This window comes from Procambarus clarkii, chromosome 9, assembly GCF_040958095.1.
Source record: "Procambarus clarkii isolate CNS0578487 chromosome 9, FALCON_Pclarkii_2.0, whole genome shotgun sequence".
NCBI classification, from domain to species: Eukaryota; Metazoa; Arthropoda; class Malacostraca; order Decapoda; family Cambaridae; genus Procambarus; species Procambarus clarkii.
Window position 1 is genome coordinate 20,925,404 of NC_091158.1, and position 20,514 is coordinate 20,945,917.

The 20,514-nt window shown below is 41.2% G+C and overlaps 1 protein-coding gene across 4 annotated transcripts; it reads left to right on the forward strand.

The window, feature by feature from the left end:
- The first annotated feature begins 2,441 nt into the window (after nucleotides 1-2,441).
- On the forward strand, nucleotides 2,442-19,688 carry Arl1 (ADP ribosylation factor-like 1). Of its 4 annotated transcripts, none has more exons than XM_045755115.2 (4): nucleotides 2,442-2,590; nucleotides 8,791-9,007; nucleotides 14,398-14,509; nucleotides 17,061-19,688. In XM_045755115.2, the coding sequence occupies exons 1-4, from the start codon at nucleotides 2,587-2,589 to the stop codon at nucleotides 17,268-17,270; spliced, it is 543 nt and encodes a 180-aa protein (XP_045611071.1). In that variant the 5' UTR covers nucleotides 2,442-2,586; the 3' UTR covers nucleotides 17,271-19,688. The 4 variants fall into 4 exon arrangements, with proteins under 4 accessions (XP_045611071.1, XP_069177374.1, XP_045611072.1 ...); XM_069321273.1 differs by lacking the exon at nucleotides 2,442-2,590 and adding an exon at nucleotides 2,620-2,685; XM_045755116.2 differs by lacking the exon at nucleotides 2,442-2,590 and adding an exon at nucleotides 2,666-2,798.
- Nucleotides 19,689-20,514: the final 826 nt, after the last annotated feature.

The following is a 20,514-nucleotide window of genomic DNA, read 5'->3' on the forward strand; positions in this document are numbered from 1 at the left end:
TATTTTAAGCATTGAAACAATATGGGCCTCCTATTCCCTCTTTCCCTCAACCTCACCCCTCTTCCCCTTCTCTCAAAAAATACAATATTAGGTAGCAATAAAACTACAGTTTGGGGTCAAGGAAATATTTTTGTATGATCGCGAAAAACTCTTAGGGCATTACAACCAATATTTCATACTTGACCACACTTCTATGAAAATAGGATGGGTGTCGATAAATACTAATAAATACTTTTCTTAAACGATTTGACTAGGGCTATCTCGATCCACCTGTCCGTCCCATACCCTAGACCATTCCCCCTGCAAATTTGGGTTAGGCTAAACCCAAGCAACTGACCTCCAACTTTGAAAGGACATTTTTCTCCTTCTAGTATATTTATTTATATTCACTATATTAGCTTCTAAGGTGCGTATTTGTTTCAACGGTACCTATTTACTTTCTAAGGTACTTATTTTCTTTATAATTAAGTTTACGAAAATGTGCCCAAACGTATCGCCCTGTCTGGGAATAAAACAAAGTTGCAATTACTTGTGAGTTGACTGTCAATATTTCAACCAACAAACTCAGACTAAACATAAAAAAGACCTACTACATTTTAATTGGTAGTAAATTATCAGATCAAATTCAACTTTAGATAGACAATGTTAACACTAGCAATAAAAATGAGGGAAAGTTACTTGGCCTATACATAGACAAGAGACTAAACTGCAACACGCACATACAACACATGGCCAAAAAAGTCTCAAAAACGGTCGGTATGTTGTTGTTTTAGATTCAGCTACTCGGAACAAAAAAATCCAAGTAGCACGGGCTATGGTGAGCCCGTAGCGATCGGTATATTTTCTAAAATCAGATATTATGTTCCCCACTCTGCTCTCCTCTCATTATATTACGCGCTAATCTATTCCAATCTTACATACGCTATTTGTGCATGGGGTTCAACCACTGCAAATTACCTCAAGCCTATCATCACTAGCAAAAAATCTAATATCAGAACTATAACAAACTCTGTCTTCAGACAACACACAGCCCCTCTGTTAAGTCCCTTAACATGCTAAACATACACTCACTCCACACATTCTTGTGTACTATTTACACGTACAAAACCCTAATCTTGATCTGAAAATTTTCCATGAGCACCACACCAGAAATAAATATATCTTTCATATCCCCAGAGTCAAACTAAATCTGTATAAACACTCCACCAAATAAAATGACCCAGTCTGTGGAGCTTACTCCCTGATGAATTAAAAAATTGTCCAACCTTTGCCCTGTTAAAAAGTAAAACCTAAAAGTACCTAATTTCATCCTCATAGTTTCCTACCTTGTGCTTCAAACTCACACTGTATCTTGTACCACCCACTTTCCTAATATTTGTGCTTAAAACATATATTTCACTAGTGTAATCTCCTCTGTCAATTTATATTATAGTTAATTAATGATATAAAACCTTGCTATATTGTACCTTTTACCTGATATGTTGGATTAAGGACCTGCCCGAAACACTATGCGTGTTAGTGGCTTTTGCAAGAATGTAAAAATACCAATCTGTAACCTATCCACCGCTGCCCACTGGCTAGGGGTCGGGTGCAGGACAAACATATCAATTGTGACACTAGCTCTCCACATATGTCAGTTGCTTAATTTAAAAACTGTACTTGTGGTCGAACCCATTTATGATGTGACGACTTATACTGAATTTTGTAACTAGCTCATCAAGATTGTAACTTGCTTAGCTAAATGAATTGTGGGGTTCAGTCCCTGAGCCCATTATGTGCCTCTGTAACCCTTTCCACTACCGCCCACAAGATGAGTATAGGATGCATAATAAATGAACTAAAGTAACTAACTTATGTAATATCACCAACCTATTGTACCGTCTTGTGAATAAATTATTACTATTATTATACTGTACTATAGTCACTGTGCTTTATATGATATAGGTCCTGTAGCACAGTAATCTACGTTATCGACTCATAATCGATCGCGGGACCCAGATATAATCCTTGGGCAGGAAAGACATGGCTGGGCATATTTTCTGTCACCTGATGCCTTTGTTCACCTAGTAGTAAACAGGTACCCGGGAATTAGACAACTGTTTTGGGTTGCATCCTGGAGAAGGTCAGTAGTTGGTCAAGCCTAATTACAGGATGTCTGTCCTAAACAACGGAATTATTGTTATCGCATACATTAATCGATTAATTTTCCAAGGAAACAAATATAATAAATATATGTTTACGATGCATTATCATTCTATAACGTGATTTTTGGATAGGTTCAGAGCAATATTACCACGAAACATGTTAATATATTCCAAAATAACAATAGATACAGACATATCGACAATAAATTTATTGTAACACGCCTATATTATTTGAAAATGTGACCAAAGGAGGTGAATCAGAGGCATAGACACCTTGATTCACTGCCATGTAGAATCAAATCTTCTTAATGTTTTTGGCGACACCAGCACCAGAGCCTACGTCAGGGGCATCAGAGTGGCTCACCGACCCTCACTTGTCTCCCTAGCCGCCTCCACGTAGCACCCTCTTGTCAGTGCCAGCTGTCAAACCAAAATACTAGCAATGGGTGAGTTTTGCTGTCCCTTTCCGTGAGATTTAATGGTGATTCTCCCAGGTGTCAGGACGTGGATATGGGAAAAGATATGTAGTGAAATGGAATTGGTGGGTATTGTGTAGGTGGCGTGGGGGACAAAGGTCAAGAAAGTGGGGTAATGGTTCACCATAAACAGTTGTGGGCTTCGTGGCTGCCAACGTGGACTACAGTCCATGGTAATGTGAGTAGATTGTCTGGATTCATGTCTTGTCATGGCATCAATTCAGCCTATGGACGAGTGCTACTCTGCCATCCACGCTAAGTAATATTGGGTCATGTAATATATAACCACATGGAGAACCTCGCCCTTACCTCAAGTAGGAATATCTCCACAATTCAGTAAAGCAGTTTTGACCACAAGAAAGTTAGTCATGTATTTTTATACCCAGAAAATGCCTGTAGTGGAAAAATTCAGAGAAGCACTTTACTGTAAGAGTTCTTGCATTTAGTCACTTGGACAGCCTTAGGTGTCCTACGGGTAGGTGGATTTGTACTCTTGGTGATGTGCAGGATGTGTTGAAGTGCAGCTCTAGGGGTTCAGCTAGGTGTCGAGAGCCTTCAAAACTCGATACCATCTAAAGGCCTGCGAGTCCTTTGAATGCATCGGCGGCAAATAATTGTACTACAGTCAGGGATTGTGTATCTTTTTCTTCTGTTATCCTCTAAGAGGGGATGCCAAAATACTATGCTTTTTTTATAGAAAACTGGGCTAATCACAGGCTTCCATATGCTAGTTGAGCATGATTCTTGCAAACAGCAAATTCCAGGATGTTCCCTCTACACATATTTACTCTATATGTGGAGCTGGACATAAAATCATTCATGTGCTTGGGAGTACAGTGCCAGAGAGTGCAGCACTAGCTTCACCAAATATGCAACTCTGTTCAATGATTACAAAATATTAATTTATTTAAATTATTGTACAGTATAGTATACAATTATTTTCTAGGAAATATTTATCGTAATAACTATGGTTTCTACTTTTTGTAAATTACTTTATATATGGTAAGATTGTGATTATTTATTTATTTATATATATACAAGAAGGTACATTGGGATTGTGAGGATAGTAATTACATTCTTGTAATTTTTGTAAATCTTGTCTTGTAAATCTCTCATTCTTGTACATTATCATGCATTGGCAGTTAAAACTATTTAAGTAGCATAAATTTCCATTTTTGGTTCTGTCAAAACTATTTGACCAGTATTATATACCATTTATATTAAGTGTTAGTATAGTATGTCTCCAGTACTAAATATCCAGTATTACAAAGAAGAGAGCTGCCATGCATGTAAAGGAACCATCACCTAACCAAAGGGCTGTATGACAACAGTGAAGCCAGTGTATTGTATCCAACAGCAGTGTCACCAAAGTGTGTTGGCATGTTCTGTACAACCAAAGGTTCAGCTGTGTTGAGACCAACACGATGCCAATGGCATTGAATGAACATGATTAAATATTGTCCCGATACTCGTTACAGGAACACTGTTTAGATTAATCTTAAGATATCTGAGGAGCTCTGAGGCTATGTGGGAACCTACATGGCTAGAGAGTAAGTAATGTCTTCAACCCCTGCAGCTAAGAAAATAAGAATAAAGGCCTATTTCAGAGGGCCTTTTGGCCTATACGAGGCAGCTTCTATTTATAACCACCCAATCTCGCTCGTATACATCATCAACCCACACTGAGGGGAAGAGAGAGGCCCTCCTGACTTATGATTGCCCTGACTTACGATAATTTCGAGTTACGATATAAATTTGATCGGAGAATGCGACACGACTTACGATAGTGTCGTCGACTAACGATGTGTGTTGATACACGTTCAGGTCGACCGAGCACATGGTTCCCGGTCGCGTGGGCTGACCTGCCTCAGTTTACTAGAGCTGCCCGCTTATTGATGATCACGCTTATAAGAAATTCTATTTTTTTGTGTGTGATTTTTTGCTTTTTGAACAAAAAACTGATTATATATCATGCCATGGGTCCCAAGAAAGTCAGTGGTAAGGTTCAACATATGAAAACATATGTGAGGATGACCATAGAGGCAGTACAGAATATCCCTTCCTCAAAAATTAAGAAAATGTGTGCAGCATGGGAAGAACTGTAAACTTTTGCTGAAACGACTTGCCAAAATCAAGCTGCAGTAGGCCGTTGCCTCAACCTTTTCAATGACAGTGTGATGCATCACTACAGACAAATGTTAAAACGAAGGGAAAAAACAAGTGTCGCTAGACAAATTTTTAGTAAGACAAACTAGCAGTGAACCACAATCAGGTCCTAGTGGTATGCAGGCAAAACTTAGGAGTGCGTGTACCCCAGAGAAATTATCACTGCCTGATGTTATAATGGAAGGGGACTACCCTTCCAAACAGTAACACCTCTCCTCCTCCCCCCTCCTCACCATCTTCCATATGCCAACAGGAGTCATCAGTAAAGGTAAGTAATAATTTGTACATACTTTTGTAATGAAGATTTCGGTGAATTAGGTATAAAATTTACTTTGAAGGTAATTTTGGGGGGTCAGGAATGGATTAATTCATTTCCCTTTTTTCTTATGGGAAAAATTGTTTCGACTAACAATATTTCAACTTAAGATACATCTCTGGGAATGGATTACCATAGTAAATCGAGGCCCCACTGTACTTGGTTCAACGTGAGTTAAAATGGCATCCTGTACTAATTCTCTTGTTATTTAGATCAACTGATGACAAATCTTCTGTTGAATGAGTTGGAGATGTTTAAAATAAAATGATTTTGGTTGAAGATTTCATAATCTTCATTCTGGTCTAATGTATATTATATTTGTTTAATTTTCTCTTTCTTTCTTGTGGGGTGGCATCTTATGATAGAATTCTCTCCACACATTTAAAATGTTTTCACGAGTTGAAGAATAATGAAGGGACATTTACAATGTTTGCAAAAGAACGTTACTCATATTTGGCTACGTCAAATTATCGAAGTATTATGTTTGCTTGCACTGAAAATTGGAAATGTGTGAAGAAACTCGGGACTGACTCTGCAAGTGTATAAAGTACTAGTGAAAAAGTATATAAAATTCTTTTCAAAATGGAAATGCCTGCATTGGGAAAGCCTTGCCAACTATGTCCACAAGGAAACCTTAATTCCCAACAGATGCACGAGATATATTTGGTGGCAAAATTTGGTGGTTGTACACAGTACTGTATCATTTGCTATGGCCATGCAGTGAATGAGTGGCATAAGTTAATTATGGAGGATGCACAGAGGCAACATTGTCTAGCTGAGGTGTCAACATTTGTAGTTGTGGCTAATCTGAAAAAATGTAATATGTTTAAACCAAAATTTTAAGTAAACGCTTAAAACAGTAATGCTTTTATCAAGTTGGATAAAGATTAAGGTTTCAAATAGTTTTGCATGTCTTACAGTTTTAGATTAAAATGTTTTGCATTGCTTTTAAACAAATTTACTTAGTCTTTTGCAAGAACATTTGTGGTTATGAAATTAGATATACAGTGGAACCTCTATTAACGAGTGGCTCTATTAACGAGTTTTTCCAGTAACGAGCAAGCCACTCGCAGCAAATTTGTCTCTATTGACGAGCTCGTCTCTATTAATGAGTGAAACCACATGGCACTTCCTAGCGTCTCGCGGGTTCTCGCAAATTCTCGGACGCCTCCGACGCCAGTGTTGTTGTTGTATCTCACACGACAAGCATCCCTCTGGATTTATTTGCACTTTTCTCTGTGTTTTTGTGGTTTGGTGACTGCAATTTGTAACGCACGATGTCGCCAAAGAAGCTGGTTGCTAAAGACAGTGTTGGCAAGGGGAAGAAAGCAACAATTACTGTTGAAGTGAAGAAGGAAATAATAGCAAAGCACGAGCGTGGTGTGCGTGTGGTTGATCTCGTCAGGGAGTATGGCAGGACCTCATCAACGATTTGTACCATTCTGAAGAGGAAGGAACAATTTAAGACGCTTGAGGTGACTAAAGGAGTTACCAAGGTTAACAAGAAACGTCCACAAATCCTAGAAGAGGTTGAAAAGCTACTGCTAGTCTGGATGAATGAAAGGCAATTGCATGGCGATAGTGTCTCTGAAGCTCTTGTCTGTGCAAAGGCCAAGAAGTTGTATGTGGACCTTGTCAGGAAGACACCAGGTGCGTCGTCTGAAGAGGAGGAGATATTTAAGGCAAGCCGTGGATGGTTTGAGAAATTTAGGAAGAGAAGCGGTATCCACAGTGTTGTTCGACATGGGGAGGCTGCCAGCTCTGATAAAGCTGCTGCTGAGAAATTTGTACCAGAGTTCCAGGAATTTGTTGCTGAAAAGGAGTTCTTGCCCCAACAAGTTTTTAATTGTGACGAGACTGGCCTGTTTTGGAAGAAAATGACGAAGAGGACCTACATCACACAGGAAGAACAATCTTTGCCTGGCCACAAACCGATGAAGGATCGGCTTACTCTCGTCCTCTGCGCCAATGCAAGTGGCGATTGCAAGGTCAAGCCGCTGCTGGTCTACCACTCAGAAAATCCACGCGTGTTCAAGGCATGTAAAGTGTATAAGGCGCGACTGAATGTGATGTGGAGGTCCAATAAGAAATCCTGGGTCACGCGGATATTCTTCACTGAATGGATCAATGATGTTTTTGGCCCCTCAGTAAGGAAATATCTTGAAGAGAAACAGTTGCCACTCAAGGCCTTGCTTGTGCTTGATAATGCTCCTGCACATCCTCCACAGATGCGAGATGAATTGTATCCTGAAAATCGGTTCATCACCATCAAGTTCCTTCCTCCCAATACCACTCCTCCAACCTATGGACCAGAAAGTCATTGCAAACTTTAAGAAACTCTACATGAAGGCCTTGTTGGAGAGGTGTGTTGATGTGACCGACAATACAGGGCTGACCCTCAAAGAATTCTGGAAGAACCACTTTAATATCCTGGGTGCCTTACGTTTGATCGATAAGGCCTGGGAAGGAGTGACAAGGAGGACCCTTAACTCTGCTTGGCGTAACCTGTGGCCTGAGGGTGTCCCTGAGCGAGACTTTGAAGGTTTCGGTCCTGCACCTGCATCTGCATCTGCACCTGTGGAAGACCCGGAAGTGCATCTAGTGGATGATATTGTTGCTCTGGGGCAAACTTTGGGTCTGGAGTTGGATGCTGCTGATGTGCAGGAGTTAGTGGAGGAGCACAGTGAGGAACTGACCACTGAGGAACTCCTGGAACTTCAGGAGATTAATCAAGAGGAGGCACAAGAGTTCTCATCAGGGGAGGAGGAGGTACGGGAGGATGCTGCTGCCTCTTCAAGTGAGATCAGGGAAGTGCTAGGAATGTTTGAAAAGGTGACCGCATTCTTAGAAAAACATCACCCTGATCAAGCAGTGACAACCCGATGTGTGAACATGTTTAATGACAATTTACTGTCTCGTTTTAGGGACATCTTAAAACAAAGACAAAAGCAATTGTCAATAGAAAAGTTCTTTCCGAAAGTAGAGAAAAGAAGAGCCAGTGATAGTGAACCACAACCCGGTCCCAGTGGGGTGAAAATCCCAAGAAGAGAGAGCCCACCTGACTCAGAGGTGGATTCTCCTTCCACACCATAACCCCTCTCCTCCTTCCCACCTCCCCATCGTCTCCCTCAAGCCAGCAACGACTCTTCATAAGGTAAAGTAAATGTTAAAACAGTACAACAAAACATTTATAATTACATGTGCAGTATTATATTGACATTAAAAAATGTCATACAAGTATGGATGTTTTTGGGAGTGGAACGGATTAAATTTATTTCCTTTATTTTAAATGGGGAAATTTGTTTCCAAAGACGAGTTTTCCAGGTAACGAGCTTGGTGCCAGAACGGATTAAACTCGTTAATAGAGGTTCCACTGTACTGTATGTTCAAGGTCTAGCTTCTATATTTTCTTATTGTAAATATAGGGTATTACAATTTCCAGTGGTTATGGCACAGTCCTGTCTTGGAGTCCATTTCAGCCATATGATGCTCTTTGTGAATAAGTATTGTACTTCTTATTGTCTAAAATATTTTTTCAGTAACTTGGAAGCTGTGGCATTTTTTGTTTCTACACATTGATGCCTTCACAAAATCTTTCCTGTCTGCTGCTTTTAATAAGTGTGTTTGTTAAATGGCAATTGTCATGTTTTAGTTGCTGATCTATTTACTTAAAGATTTTCTTTTCTAGGGGCTCTCCTCAGCTACTTTCGGGGTCTCATTGGCTCCCGAGAGATGCGTATATTGATTCTCGGGTTGGATGGTGCAGGTAAAACGACAATCCTGTACCGGTTACAAGTAGGCGAGGTAGTGACGACCATTCCCACCATAGGTTTCAATGTAGAACAAGTCACTTATAAAAATCTCAGGTTCCAAGTGTGGGATTTGGGTGGCCAAACCAGTATCAGGTGAGATACAGTACTTTCTGTTAAATTATTTACCCAGCATAGGTTTCCTCTGTAGTCTGTTGCCTTTGAATTTTCTAAAGTCCTTTAGCCATATTTGCTATGTTTGTATTTGATGCACCCATCCCACCCTTGTCAGTGTCTTTATGGTACTTTTTAAAGTATAACTTGTTTACTTTTATACAAGCACTCATTAGAACTGCAGAACATACAATAAATGTCTTTAGTTCTTTTGTGCTCTGCATATAGAATTCATAAAATTAAGTTAGTCAGTATTCAGTTACTACCTCCTCTTGACACTATTGGTGAATACTGTACAAAATAATCACAGATTACATCACATAACTACCCTATTAATAAATGGAAAACTGAAATAAAATAAATTTAATTCAGTTGCAATGTGACTGCAATATTTTCACAAAAGACTGTCAAAATTTTTCTACTCCTCCTTCTTGTATCCACATTCTGACCATCAAATACTATTGTATTTTTGTTTTTTTGTTTTGTTACTGTAAAACCAGCATTGAATGTAATGAAACGCCATTTTTTGGGCGAGACTAGGAGGCTCCCCGGAGCTAACTGGGCTGCTATAAATATATTAGACTCTGGCATCAGTCAACTCGCCTGGAGTTCTAGGCATACTAGGGACCATGAGCCAGAACCTGACCCCCTCAGAGAGGCACGAGGATCGGTGGCCAATAGAAACCCCCGTGTGATTGAAAGCATTGTCTGCGCCATCAACCGGGTCAGGCACCCAGAAAGGCAAGTGCCGCAAAACAAATCCCTATTCTGGTGAAAATATTGCTACTGGAAGCCGAACTAGTGAACAGAACTCCCCAAATGAAAACTAGCATATCACCATGCCGCCGTCTGCACAACCCTGCCCCTCCCTCCCAGGGAGGGGGAAGGGGGAGCCTCAGACCCCCTGCACTGGGTATCCGCACCCCAGTTCTGAGGCTGGATGTCAAAACACGCGAAAAACCACTGACCAGAGGAAGGGAGGGATACCTCGGAGCCCCTTCGGTTCCCCAGAGCCCCTTCGGTTCCCCAGAGCTACTTGCCCACAGACGGAACAAGTGGGACTTACCCGGGAGGCAGTCGGACCATGCTTACCAATGTGAAGTTGAGACAACTGGCTGCAACCGCTGACCCAATGCAACATGGGCCCAACTAGGCCCAGGAACATTGACAAAGTAGCGAGCAGCCAGGACCCTGCTCGACCCCCAAAAACCTCGTGCCGTGTCAGCCCAAGATACGTTACCGAAGACGGTAGCCAGCGCAGCAAACTTACGAACGTCATGGGCACGAGGTTAGACCACAGGCTGGCTGGACCGAATAACCCTGGGGATGACTTGAGAGACCTGAACCCAGGAACAGGGAAGAAGGAAAACCAAGTCAACCCAAAGCACTTCCCCGGCCACCGAGGCTGTGGCAGGCAGGTAACGTCAGAGAGCCGCAACCGGACACATGTGATGCACCCTCGGCCTAATCACTAAGCATTCACAACCTAAGGACCTCTCCAGAAAGCAGCAGTCTCCTTCTTCACCAGAAGAGGAGGAGACGGCTGCAAACGAACAAACCTACCACCACTACCAAAAGAGCAGAAACCTCTGTGCTGGAGGAGAGCATGAAGCTCCCGACCTAACTCCCAGAGGCAAATGCCAACAAAAGAGCCTTTGCCATACTTGAAGGGGCCACCATAAACTGAGAAGAGAGAAAGGAGAGCACCCGGTCCAACAACCAGGACAGCTCAGGCGGTGCATGAGCAGGCCGGAAGTGAAACAATGCACGAGATAGTTTGCGGAATGGTGCAGAAGTAACATCAACGGCTTTGCCAATGCCGCACGATAAGATGACAGTATTCGGCATAAGATGATGGTCCTGGAACAACCACGAAAGGAAGGACAAGACAACCCTGTCAGAGACAGAAGTAAATCTATGAAGGGATAAGAAATAATGAAAGGACTGCCAGGAAACTTCATACTGCCAACAAGACGAAGCATGCAGGTGGGACACCAGCAACAAAGCCACCTGCTCACCTTAAAAGTGGTGATAGACTAGTCAAAGACTAGACTCGAAGACTCGAGGAGAAGAGCGAACCAGCCACGTAACGGACCGGACTGATCTGCTGAGAGGCGAAGCCATGGGAAGACCCTTGGATTTGGACACTGAACATGCAGCACCTAAAACCAAGGCTGGGCCGGCCACCAAGGGGCCAAGAGAACTACTCTTCCTTGGTAAGTCTCCAAGAAAGCTCCAGTGAGCTAGGACCTGGAGTAATGGCAGAACCACGGGAAAGAGTTACAGGTAACCCCATCTCGACCAGTCATGCCTGAAGGCATCAACCCCAATGGCCTCGCTGTCGGGGGAAGGGCGCGACATATACTAGGAGACGCCTCGACCACGTCGATGCGAAGAGGTCCACCTCTGGGAGCTCGTACATCCGGCAGAGCCAATTGAACGAGTCAGCGTCGACTGTCCATTCTGTGGGCAGGGAATGAACCAAGACAGGCTGTCCGCCAGGACGTTGGACACCCCCTGAACATGAATGGCCAATCCCAGAGAACTCGGCAGACACGTCACCGGAAGCAACCAGCCCCAAAGATCCAAGGACTGCATTGAACCCCCGCGGTTCAAGCAATGAACCACCAGGAAGCAGTCCAAATGGAGCCTGGTTATTGATCCCCGTGTGACCCGAACCCTCCAAAGTGACATCAACACCACTGTGAACTCTAGCACCGTGCTGTGTGTCCTACAGAAGGATGGACCCTTCCCCCATCCCTGGCTGGCCTGGTGAGCACTGGTCACAAAGCCCCAGCCAAGAGACGATGCGTCCGTGAACACATCGAGTGAGGGCTCGGGTAGGCGTCAAGGCACTGAACTCTAAAAGATCCGAAGAGGAAGCGGGTGATGCAGCAGCCAACGCAAGGCCCCCAGAGGCCAAACCCAGCGATCGCAAAAGAGGTGGAAGGGATGTCCCCGAAGGAACCAGAACAGCTGACGAAGCCAAACCCGACCCAACTAACGACGCGACTAACTCCCCAAGTCCGGGTCCCTATAACCAAAATGGGGGCAGTTTCGGGGCATCTGGGGTAGCAACCAACCTAGCACGCTGCAGCAACCTAAAACAAGCATACAATGCTGAAGCTGCCTGCACCCGAATATCAAGATCAGTACATCGATGTTGAACAAGATTGATGTACTGATCGATCTTGTTCGATCGATCGATGGGTGAACTGGAGAACAAGCAAGCAACACCACTCTCAAAACTCCGGGTCGAAAGTGTCACCGAGCCAACAGGCAGCATGACTGAAGCACAACCGGTGATTGTCACCTTGAGAAAAGGGAACAGAGCAACCTTCAAACTTGCACGAAGGAAGAGGGGACCCAGGGGTCGCATCCATTGGACTAAAGAGCACCCGCAGGGTTTTCCAGGACCCTCTCATATCTCGCTAAGGGAAGCCCAGGAGGGTACTGCTAACCAGTGCCCAAGATTACCAAGCAAACTGCTAAAGCTTAAGCCCCGGGATGTGTACACTCACGGGGGCCTAGTGGAGGACCATGGAGATATAATAGTGGGACTAAAACCAAGGGGCAGACCCCCACCAGGCAAGAAAACAAATAACAAAAGAAAACCCCCACAAGAGGACAACGCGACCAGGCGGAACAGAGCTTGCCGCTATGCAGCTAGTTGTCATCTCTCACCGTACCCTGCTCCCTACCCAGAGACAAACAATGGTGCATAAAACACCACGGTTGACTCCAAGGGCAGTCACTCACCGAGCAGCAAAAGACCTTGTGGAGGTAGACCCCAAGGTGACTTGTGGAAGTTCCCAGGGGCAGTACTTGCAGGGCACCTAGGGAAGAGGACCCTAGGCACATGCAGCCCGAGTACTTGTGTAATTGCTCCTGGCTCGCGCACCACTTAGTAGACAGGATCACACCATAAGGAACAGAACTGGAAAACACAGGACCCAGAGGTGCACAACCTTGCCAGTTCACGTCAGCCACAGAACTCTGGTGGGGATAGCCAGTGCATGGGGGGGTTGCGCGGACGGCGGCACGGTGACGTCATACTCATTTGCTCGTTTTCATTTAGGGAGTTCTGTCCACTAATTCGGCTTTAAGTTGCAATAGTTTCATCAGAAAGGGGGTTTGTTTTGGGGCACTTATGTTTCTGGGTGCCTGACCCAGTCGATGGCAGACATAGAATGCTTTCAACCACGTAGGGGTTTCTATAGGCCATTGCTCCTCAGGCCTCTCTGAGGGGGAAAGGTTCAGGCTCGTCCCTGGTAGACCTAGAACTCAATGTGCATTGACTGATGCCAGTCTAATATATTCATATCATTCTGGGGCTCCACCCAGAATTTTATTTTTATTTAATTTGATCTGGAAATTAAATGAAGAATGTTAATATTTGTTCATGTAATTCATGGAAATACAGTACAGTATAGCACTTTATTTACATGGGTGTGATGGGATAATGACTACGTCTGTAATTTATTTCCTCCTACAGCTGGACATCTTGAAAAAATAAATAAGATAGAAATTTAGGAAGGATTTTTCTAGGTAAAAATGCCACTTGATTAGAGGAAAGGATTATATAACATACTCTTCCCCACAACCTTGAGGCTCTTTATTCTCGTAACCCAACAACCATCCTTTACCCAGTACAGTACTGTACTCTATTCGTACTAATTGTGGCTTCTGGTAGTGTAACAAGAACATAAAATAAGTTGTGAATCTAACCAACAAGGATGTTGAAATGCACTTGAGTATTTAAGACATGCATTCTGTATATGTAAGCAGGGAGGGATCAGTAATAGAAAAGTGTGCGAAAGATGTGGTATGGCAGAGAAGGCCATTGGTGAGGTAAAGTGCAGTCGAGGAAGTTAAGGCAAATACTGTACCCCACAACATGGTACTGTACTGTAGTTTGGACACTACAGTTCTATATATGTATGTAGTTTATATTTAGTGCTGTCCAAACTATGTACAGTAGTTTGGATAGTACTATGTTGAAGATGACCTGAAAAGTTTTGAAGGTAAATGTGTGGAAGGGCTTGCATGAAGTGTTGACAATCAGCATCTTGGAAAGAGGAATATTTTATACAAGTCCTCTGACATGCAAGTACAGGTAATTCCTAACTTATGAACAGGTTGTGTTAAAAAAATGTGAAAGGTGTCTTAAGTCAACTGTTGGCGAGGGTGATTTATTAAAAATAATTATATTAAGAGTATGGTTATTATTATTATTCAGTATCTCGTGTCTCACTTTTATGGGTTGATGGAGTCCTGGAAAAGACAGTTACATTGTTTAGGAAAGGCAGATTAATAATATTCAAAGTTACACCCATCCATTCACACTACTGAACAAAATTTACTTGTTTCAGGCCATATTGGAGATGCTACTATTCTAACACAGATGCCATCATATATGTGGTGGACTCAGCTGACAGAGACAGAATAGGCATTTCTAAACAGGAACTTGTTTCTATGTTAGAGGTAAGCAAATTGTAGTACATAAGTGATACAAACAAATGATTATGAAATCAGTGGTTCATGCGTGATCCTGGTTCCATATTAATGAGCCAGTTTTAATCTTGATCTACATGTGCTGTATCATATTCCCACTGATACAACACATCAGTGTGATCACACTGATACATATATCACACAAACAGATTTGTAAATCATAAGTCAAATCTTTGAGAATTTCAACATGTGTTTTCTGTATCCCTGCATATTTCAAATCTAACCTTAGCATTGTGAAACACATATTGAAGCATATCAGGAGTTATGTCCTGCATTTTCAATAAACCTCTGTTACCGATTTCATCCACAAAATCTGCACACCTTGCTACTCAATTTGGATAATCCCCTACATTTAGGACGTGCAGTACCTGAATTTAATGAGCCGTTTTAATCGGTGTTGAATGAAAGATTCAATGTACGTACTGTTGTCTTCGACTGGCTTCCCTAACAGACATTGTTGGTTCATCTTCGAACAACTGTTGTACTCCTTGGATGCTGTCATATTCTGTCCTTGGGTGTCCTCTTCCTGTGTCATCATGTATGGATCTAGTTCTTTTTAAATTAGTTTAAATGTTCACAAATCTCTTTGCTTGTCGGACTGAATCCATGAAATTTCCTTACATAAATATTTCTCTGATCTCATTATAGCATAGTTCTTTGAAACATGATTACACAGCAAAGATGCATTCTTGTGTGCGCGCATTTACCATATTCCCTCGTGCAGGTTTTTTTTATTCGGTCCATTTTTCCTTTACATAATTTTGCTATACCAATACACATTATTCCTGAACAATCTCCAGCTCAATAGATACTACTTTGCTGGCAGGGTAATGATGCAGCCTCCCAGTTGCCAGCTGCAGATTTCTTTCAGGAAAACATTCTCTAATGGCCTCCCCCCCATCATCACACACTGTATTAATAAACAGTTTATTATAAAGACTAACCTCCATAGGAGATAAGGTTCGTAATGGCTCACGTTATAAACACCACTAAACATGAGTTTTAAAAAAATTGGTCTGATTTCATAGAAATGGCTAATTCTGGGACACCCTGTGCTTTACAAGTTATTTACTTAAAACACATTGAAAATAAGATACTTCAGTACAGCATAAAAGATTTAATAATGCTATAGTGCCCAGATCCATTTTAACGTCGTCTGTTCTTATTCCTTTCGTCTGTTGATTAACTGACAATGATTTCAGGAGTTATTTTACACCTGCAGCCTGGCCTGTGGCCAGTCTCTCCTGGTGATTGTTTGGTCTGTGAGGGTTTGTCTTCTTAGCCCAAAAGCTCACATTACCATCACAACCAGGCTGCTCTGATAACTCAAGCAGGAACGTGTTCATGTTTCACCTGAAAGCTTCTACTGTTGTTTCATTGACATTTGTTGACAGATTGAAAAGGCATGGGCCTCCAATATTTACAGTGTTCTGTATTTCTTATGTCATACCAACTTTTCATTTGATCTACAAGTATTTTACACTTGCCTCTCACTCCAATATGTTGTACAGTAATTTTATTATACGGACTTGGAATGTGACCATTCAATATTGCTCTGAATAAATGTTGCTTGTCAATATTCTTTTTGTGTCAAATTCTGAAATTCACAGGCACAAACTGTGAATCATCTGGCAGCCATAAGGGAACTAACCAAAACTCAACTTGGAATGGAATCATGGATGGCAAAATTTCATCATGGCAAATCATTTGGCATTTCAATCGTGGCAAAATTTCAAAGAGTTACAGTATCACGGAACTCATTCAAAAATGTGCCGAAAGGAAGAAGTGCAAGAAAGTGAACTAGATGCATGACACAGGTCATAAAACGAGCATTGATAACCAGGAGGAACCTCTGGAGACGTCCATCATAAATGTATGATGGACGTCATTGAATATGAGATATACAAAAGGGCACTAAAAAAGGGCACCCAGAAAATCTGATCAGCCATAAGAAACTACGAAAGAAAACTTTCCCAAAACATTAAAGAAAGATCCAAAATCGTTCTATGCCTATTTAAGATGTAAAACCAAAACAAAGGACTCTGTAGGACCCTTAATGGTTGAGACTAACCAAGTTATAATGGACAGTAAAAGGGTAGCAAACACTCTTAAATGAATATTTTACATCAGTGTTCACACTAGAAAGGTTAGATGACATCCCATCACCCACACAAATGTTTAGAGGAGAGGAGAATATATTCAGGGATATATCCAGGGTTTATAATAATATAAACAGAGGAAGTCCTCGTAATTATTTGATTTATATGTACAGTATTAAGAAATTGTAATTATTTATTTTGGCTTAACAGAAGATGAATCTTCATAGCTATAAAGTAATTTAAATTTAATATATAATAAAGTATATGAGTAGGTGGTAGAATTTCCCCACAAAGTGCATAAAAAGTTCATTCCATATCATTCCATACCATGCGCTTCTACTGAATTTCATATCATGACCTGTGATTTTCATAATTATTTAAGCCGTGCCAAAATTTTCAAATAATTTTCTTTTATCTTTCAGGAAGATGAACTGAAGTCTGCTATATTAGCAGTACTGGCTAATAAACAAGATATGGAGGGTGCCATGACAGTTGCTGAAGTACACTCGGCTTTGGGATTGGATGCCTTGAAGACTCGAACTTTTCAGATATTCAAGACCTCTGCTATTAAAGGTGAAGGCTTAGACCAAGCAATGGACTGGTTAGCTAATGCTCTTGCTACCAGAAAATGAGAGATACTCGAAATATACATAGTGATAGTGTAGTGTATGTATGAGGTTGTCATCTGCCTTTGCTTGCCAGGTACTTGGTCCCGATCCAAGATGTGATGATACTTCAGTCCGTCACTTGATGTTTATCATTTTAAAGGATAAACATTGCGATTTTATTTCAGAGTTGCAAGGGAGATAATGGTGTCTGGCAAGCGAAAGCAACTTGTAATTTTTCAATTTTTATGTGTGCAAATGAATATGTCCAGATTTGATTACGTGTGTGTGTGTGTGTGTGTGCGATTTTATATCTTGAATAAACATTTTATTTCTTTTTATCAAGAGGGTGTATTAAGTACTGTACTATATTGAGATGAGACTTTAGATATTCAGTAGAATATCTTGTATTAAATTGCTAATCTATTGAAGGTTATATAAAATCGCTCAAACTTTGAAATTGTTGTGAATGATGAAGTGGGTTTGAAAACAATGGAAATGTTTTGTATCTTCAAACATTCATATCTTTGAACATGTGAGAAGTTTGTTTTACCATTAAACATAATTAAAAAAGTTTCATGTAACTTTCTTGAATAAAAATACAATAATTATCCTCACTGTTAATGCATAAACAGCTACTTTGGTATTAGTTTCGGTTGTCAGCCTTGGTCACTCGTGTGCATTAAAGTATTCTAATGGCTAGGCAGTGGGAGAGTTGTATTTTGTCTGCTGAAATGATGTAGCAGCAGAGAGAACTTGTGAATGGAGCCTATACTTGAAAACAAAAGTGAGTTGAACTGATAATTGCTATACAAAAATCATTTCCAATTTTTTTTATAAGTAAGGATTTTGGATAGAAATAGTTTACTTGCCTCCACTGACCTTCAGTTCGTATTGTTTAATTTATTTTTATAGCATACTGCATGACTCCACCCGGAATAATGGTAAATGACCCACACATATATTTAAGTACAGTACCAGACACTTGATGCATGAAGTTATCACTGGTTTACTGTGTACAGTGATATCACTTTGGTGAGATGAAGACAGTTGTAAAATCTTTGTGCAGCTTTGTAAATGCACTTAAATGTGCCAGGAGAAAATGGATTTGTAGATTATACAATACAGCCTTCATCTTATAGTTGTGGATAATTGTAAGATATTATTTGTATAGTTATGCACAGTGATCTGCAAATATCTTTTTTCTTTGTGCAATGCAACATCATTTATACAAGAGTCCGCTTACTTTCCGAGCCAGTCTGGACCAAACTTGGCTGAACAACCAAGTTTGGCCGAATAACTGGGTGTACCCTCCTGCCCATGAAAAATATTAATTTTATTTCAAAATTCATCACAGTTCTGTATAGATTTGGCAAATACATGATATCCAAGGGGTAGAAATAATTTCCATAAGGGCCTTGTGAAGGGTCAAGTTTTCTCCACATATGGTCTTGGAATGATGTCTAGGATAGGTAAGGTTTCAACCTGTACAATCTCCTCCAATTTGGACAGATACACCTCTGTACCTTCTACATTTCCTCATTGATATGGACTTGGTGCCTTCTTTTTATAATTACTTACTCACAGATAGCTGGGTCTTCTGAATGAGCCATTGTTATTGGTATGTTACATCTGGTTGTCTGTACCACTGACAAAATGCATCAACATATAATTTTATCCTGGCCAACTGCTTTCTCTTGTGCAGCATATCACTCGCTTTGATCATAAGCAAAGATATTATCTTTAGCTTTTTTAGTTTTGTGAATGAATTGCTTTGCAAATTATTTTCTCAATCTTCCTTTGGACACCAGATTTGCCTTCTCTTATGAACTCTCTGTTCACAAAATTTTAATGTTTCCTCTTGAGTTTGCTACTAGTTGAAGTCTAGGATAACAGATTACCTGCATTTTTGTAAGCCATGGTGGCAGGATGGTTTTTTGTTTGAGAATTATAACTGTGTTGGAGGGAAGATCTTCATTGGCACACTACGAAACCAATAGACTGGTGGCATGCTTGGCTTAGTATCTCTACAATTGACCAGCTGGAAAACAGATGAAGCCTCTTGAAGGCTAGCACTCATTTGGGAGGAGAAAATATTGACTGAAAATATTGTAATAGGACACTTCAAAAGGTGGGAATTCGGAAAGCACAATGGCCTTTGTATACATTGCTATAGTGCATTGGCATTCAAGAACTTTGAATGTTATAATTTTTCTTGTGGGCAAGAACATTTTCAAATTCAAAAAAAAAATATGAAAAAAACGTTTAATCCAAAGATAAATATGCTGCAGATAAATCTGTTGTACCTGGCAACACAAATGTCAGATCATTGTATATAAAACATTTGTAATACTTGCACTATAGATTTTTGTTTGGACCATGTATTGTTTCCAAAGTTATTATTTTTTCTCCAAATTTAAGCAAAATAAAGAGAATATATTTAAATCCTATTTGGTAATACTTATTCCTGTCTAAACTGCTACTTTATATATACCCCCCCCCCTTTCCCTAAAGAGTTTCACCTTGTCATGATGAGGAGGCCCCATCATGTAAATGATGAGTCTCCTCCCTAGGGTTGGAGAAGGTTGCTGTGGCCCTCCCCTCACCTGCTTACCCCCTCTGGGCATTGTACATGCAAAATGGAACAAACACAGCATACCTGTTTTGGTCATTGAACCACGCACTGGCAATCGCTGGTATGGGGCTGCCTTTGGAGATTGGTTGGGTGTCTGGGCTGGGGCAGGAGAGAGAGAGACGTCTTTGCACCAGTGTAGGAGAAAGTATGATGCAGTAAGATTCCCATTAAAAATGGTGAAGCATTGCTTGGGATGATGTCTGTTCCTTCACTGCCCAGTGCTTGGTCTCCCTTGTTTTTCAAAAGCATGGAAGGCCCAAACATTTGAAACCGATGTATAGCAACTTAAATGACTTCTCAAACATAGGCTCGTGGGGCGAGTGACCAGGCCTGTGAGTTGGACTGATAGAAGATTGGACCACATTGGGCTCAGACCTGGCTTCATCTTTGGCTGTGTCAAATGATTTTCTCCATTCCTTCCCCTCCCTCAACTTTGTTGACAGTGTTGAGCCCCAAGTCTCCAGTAGTGACTACCTGAGGTGGCTCCATCTTTAATTGTAATAACTGCACATTTTATCCCCTCTCATTAGTGGTGAATTGTGGAGCCATCCATGCACTCGAACATGCATGATTCCTTCAAGCACTGCTATGTTCCAGGATCTGATTTGTGCCTCTACATGGCATAAGTATTTTGAT

What these genes read in the sequence shown, in the direction of transcription:
- Arl1 (XM_045755114.2), top strand. Translation starts at nt 2,736, where the DNA reads ATGGTTCACCATAAACAGTTGTGGGCTTCGTGGCTGCCAACGTGGACT. An exon ending in AACGTGGACTACAGTCCATG is followed by an intron (nt 2,794 to 8,790) that starts GTAATGTGAGTA and finishes TTTCTTTTCTAG; the next exon opens with GGGCTCTCCTCAGCTACTTT. An exon ending in AACTTGTTTCTATGTTAGAG is followed by an intron (nt 14,510 to 17,060) that starts GTAAGCAAATTG and finishes TTTATCTTTCAG; the next exon opens with GAAGATGAACTGAAGTCTGC.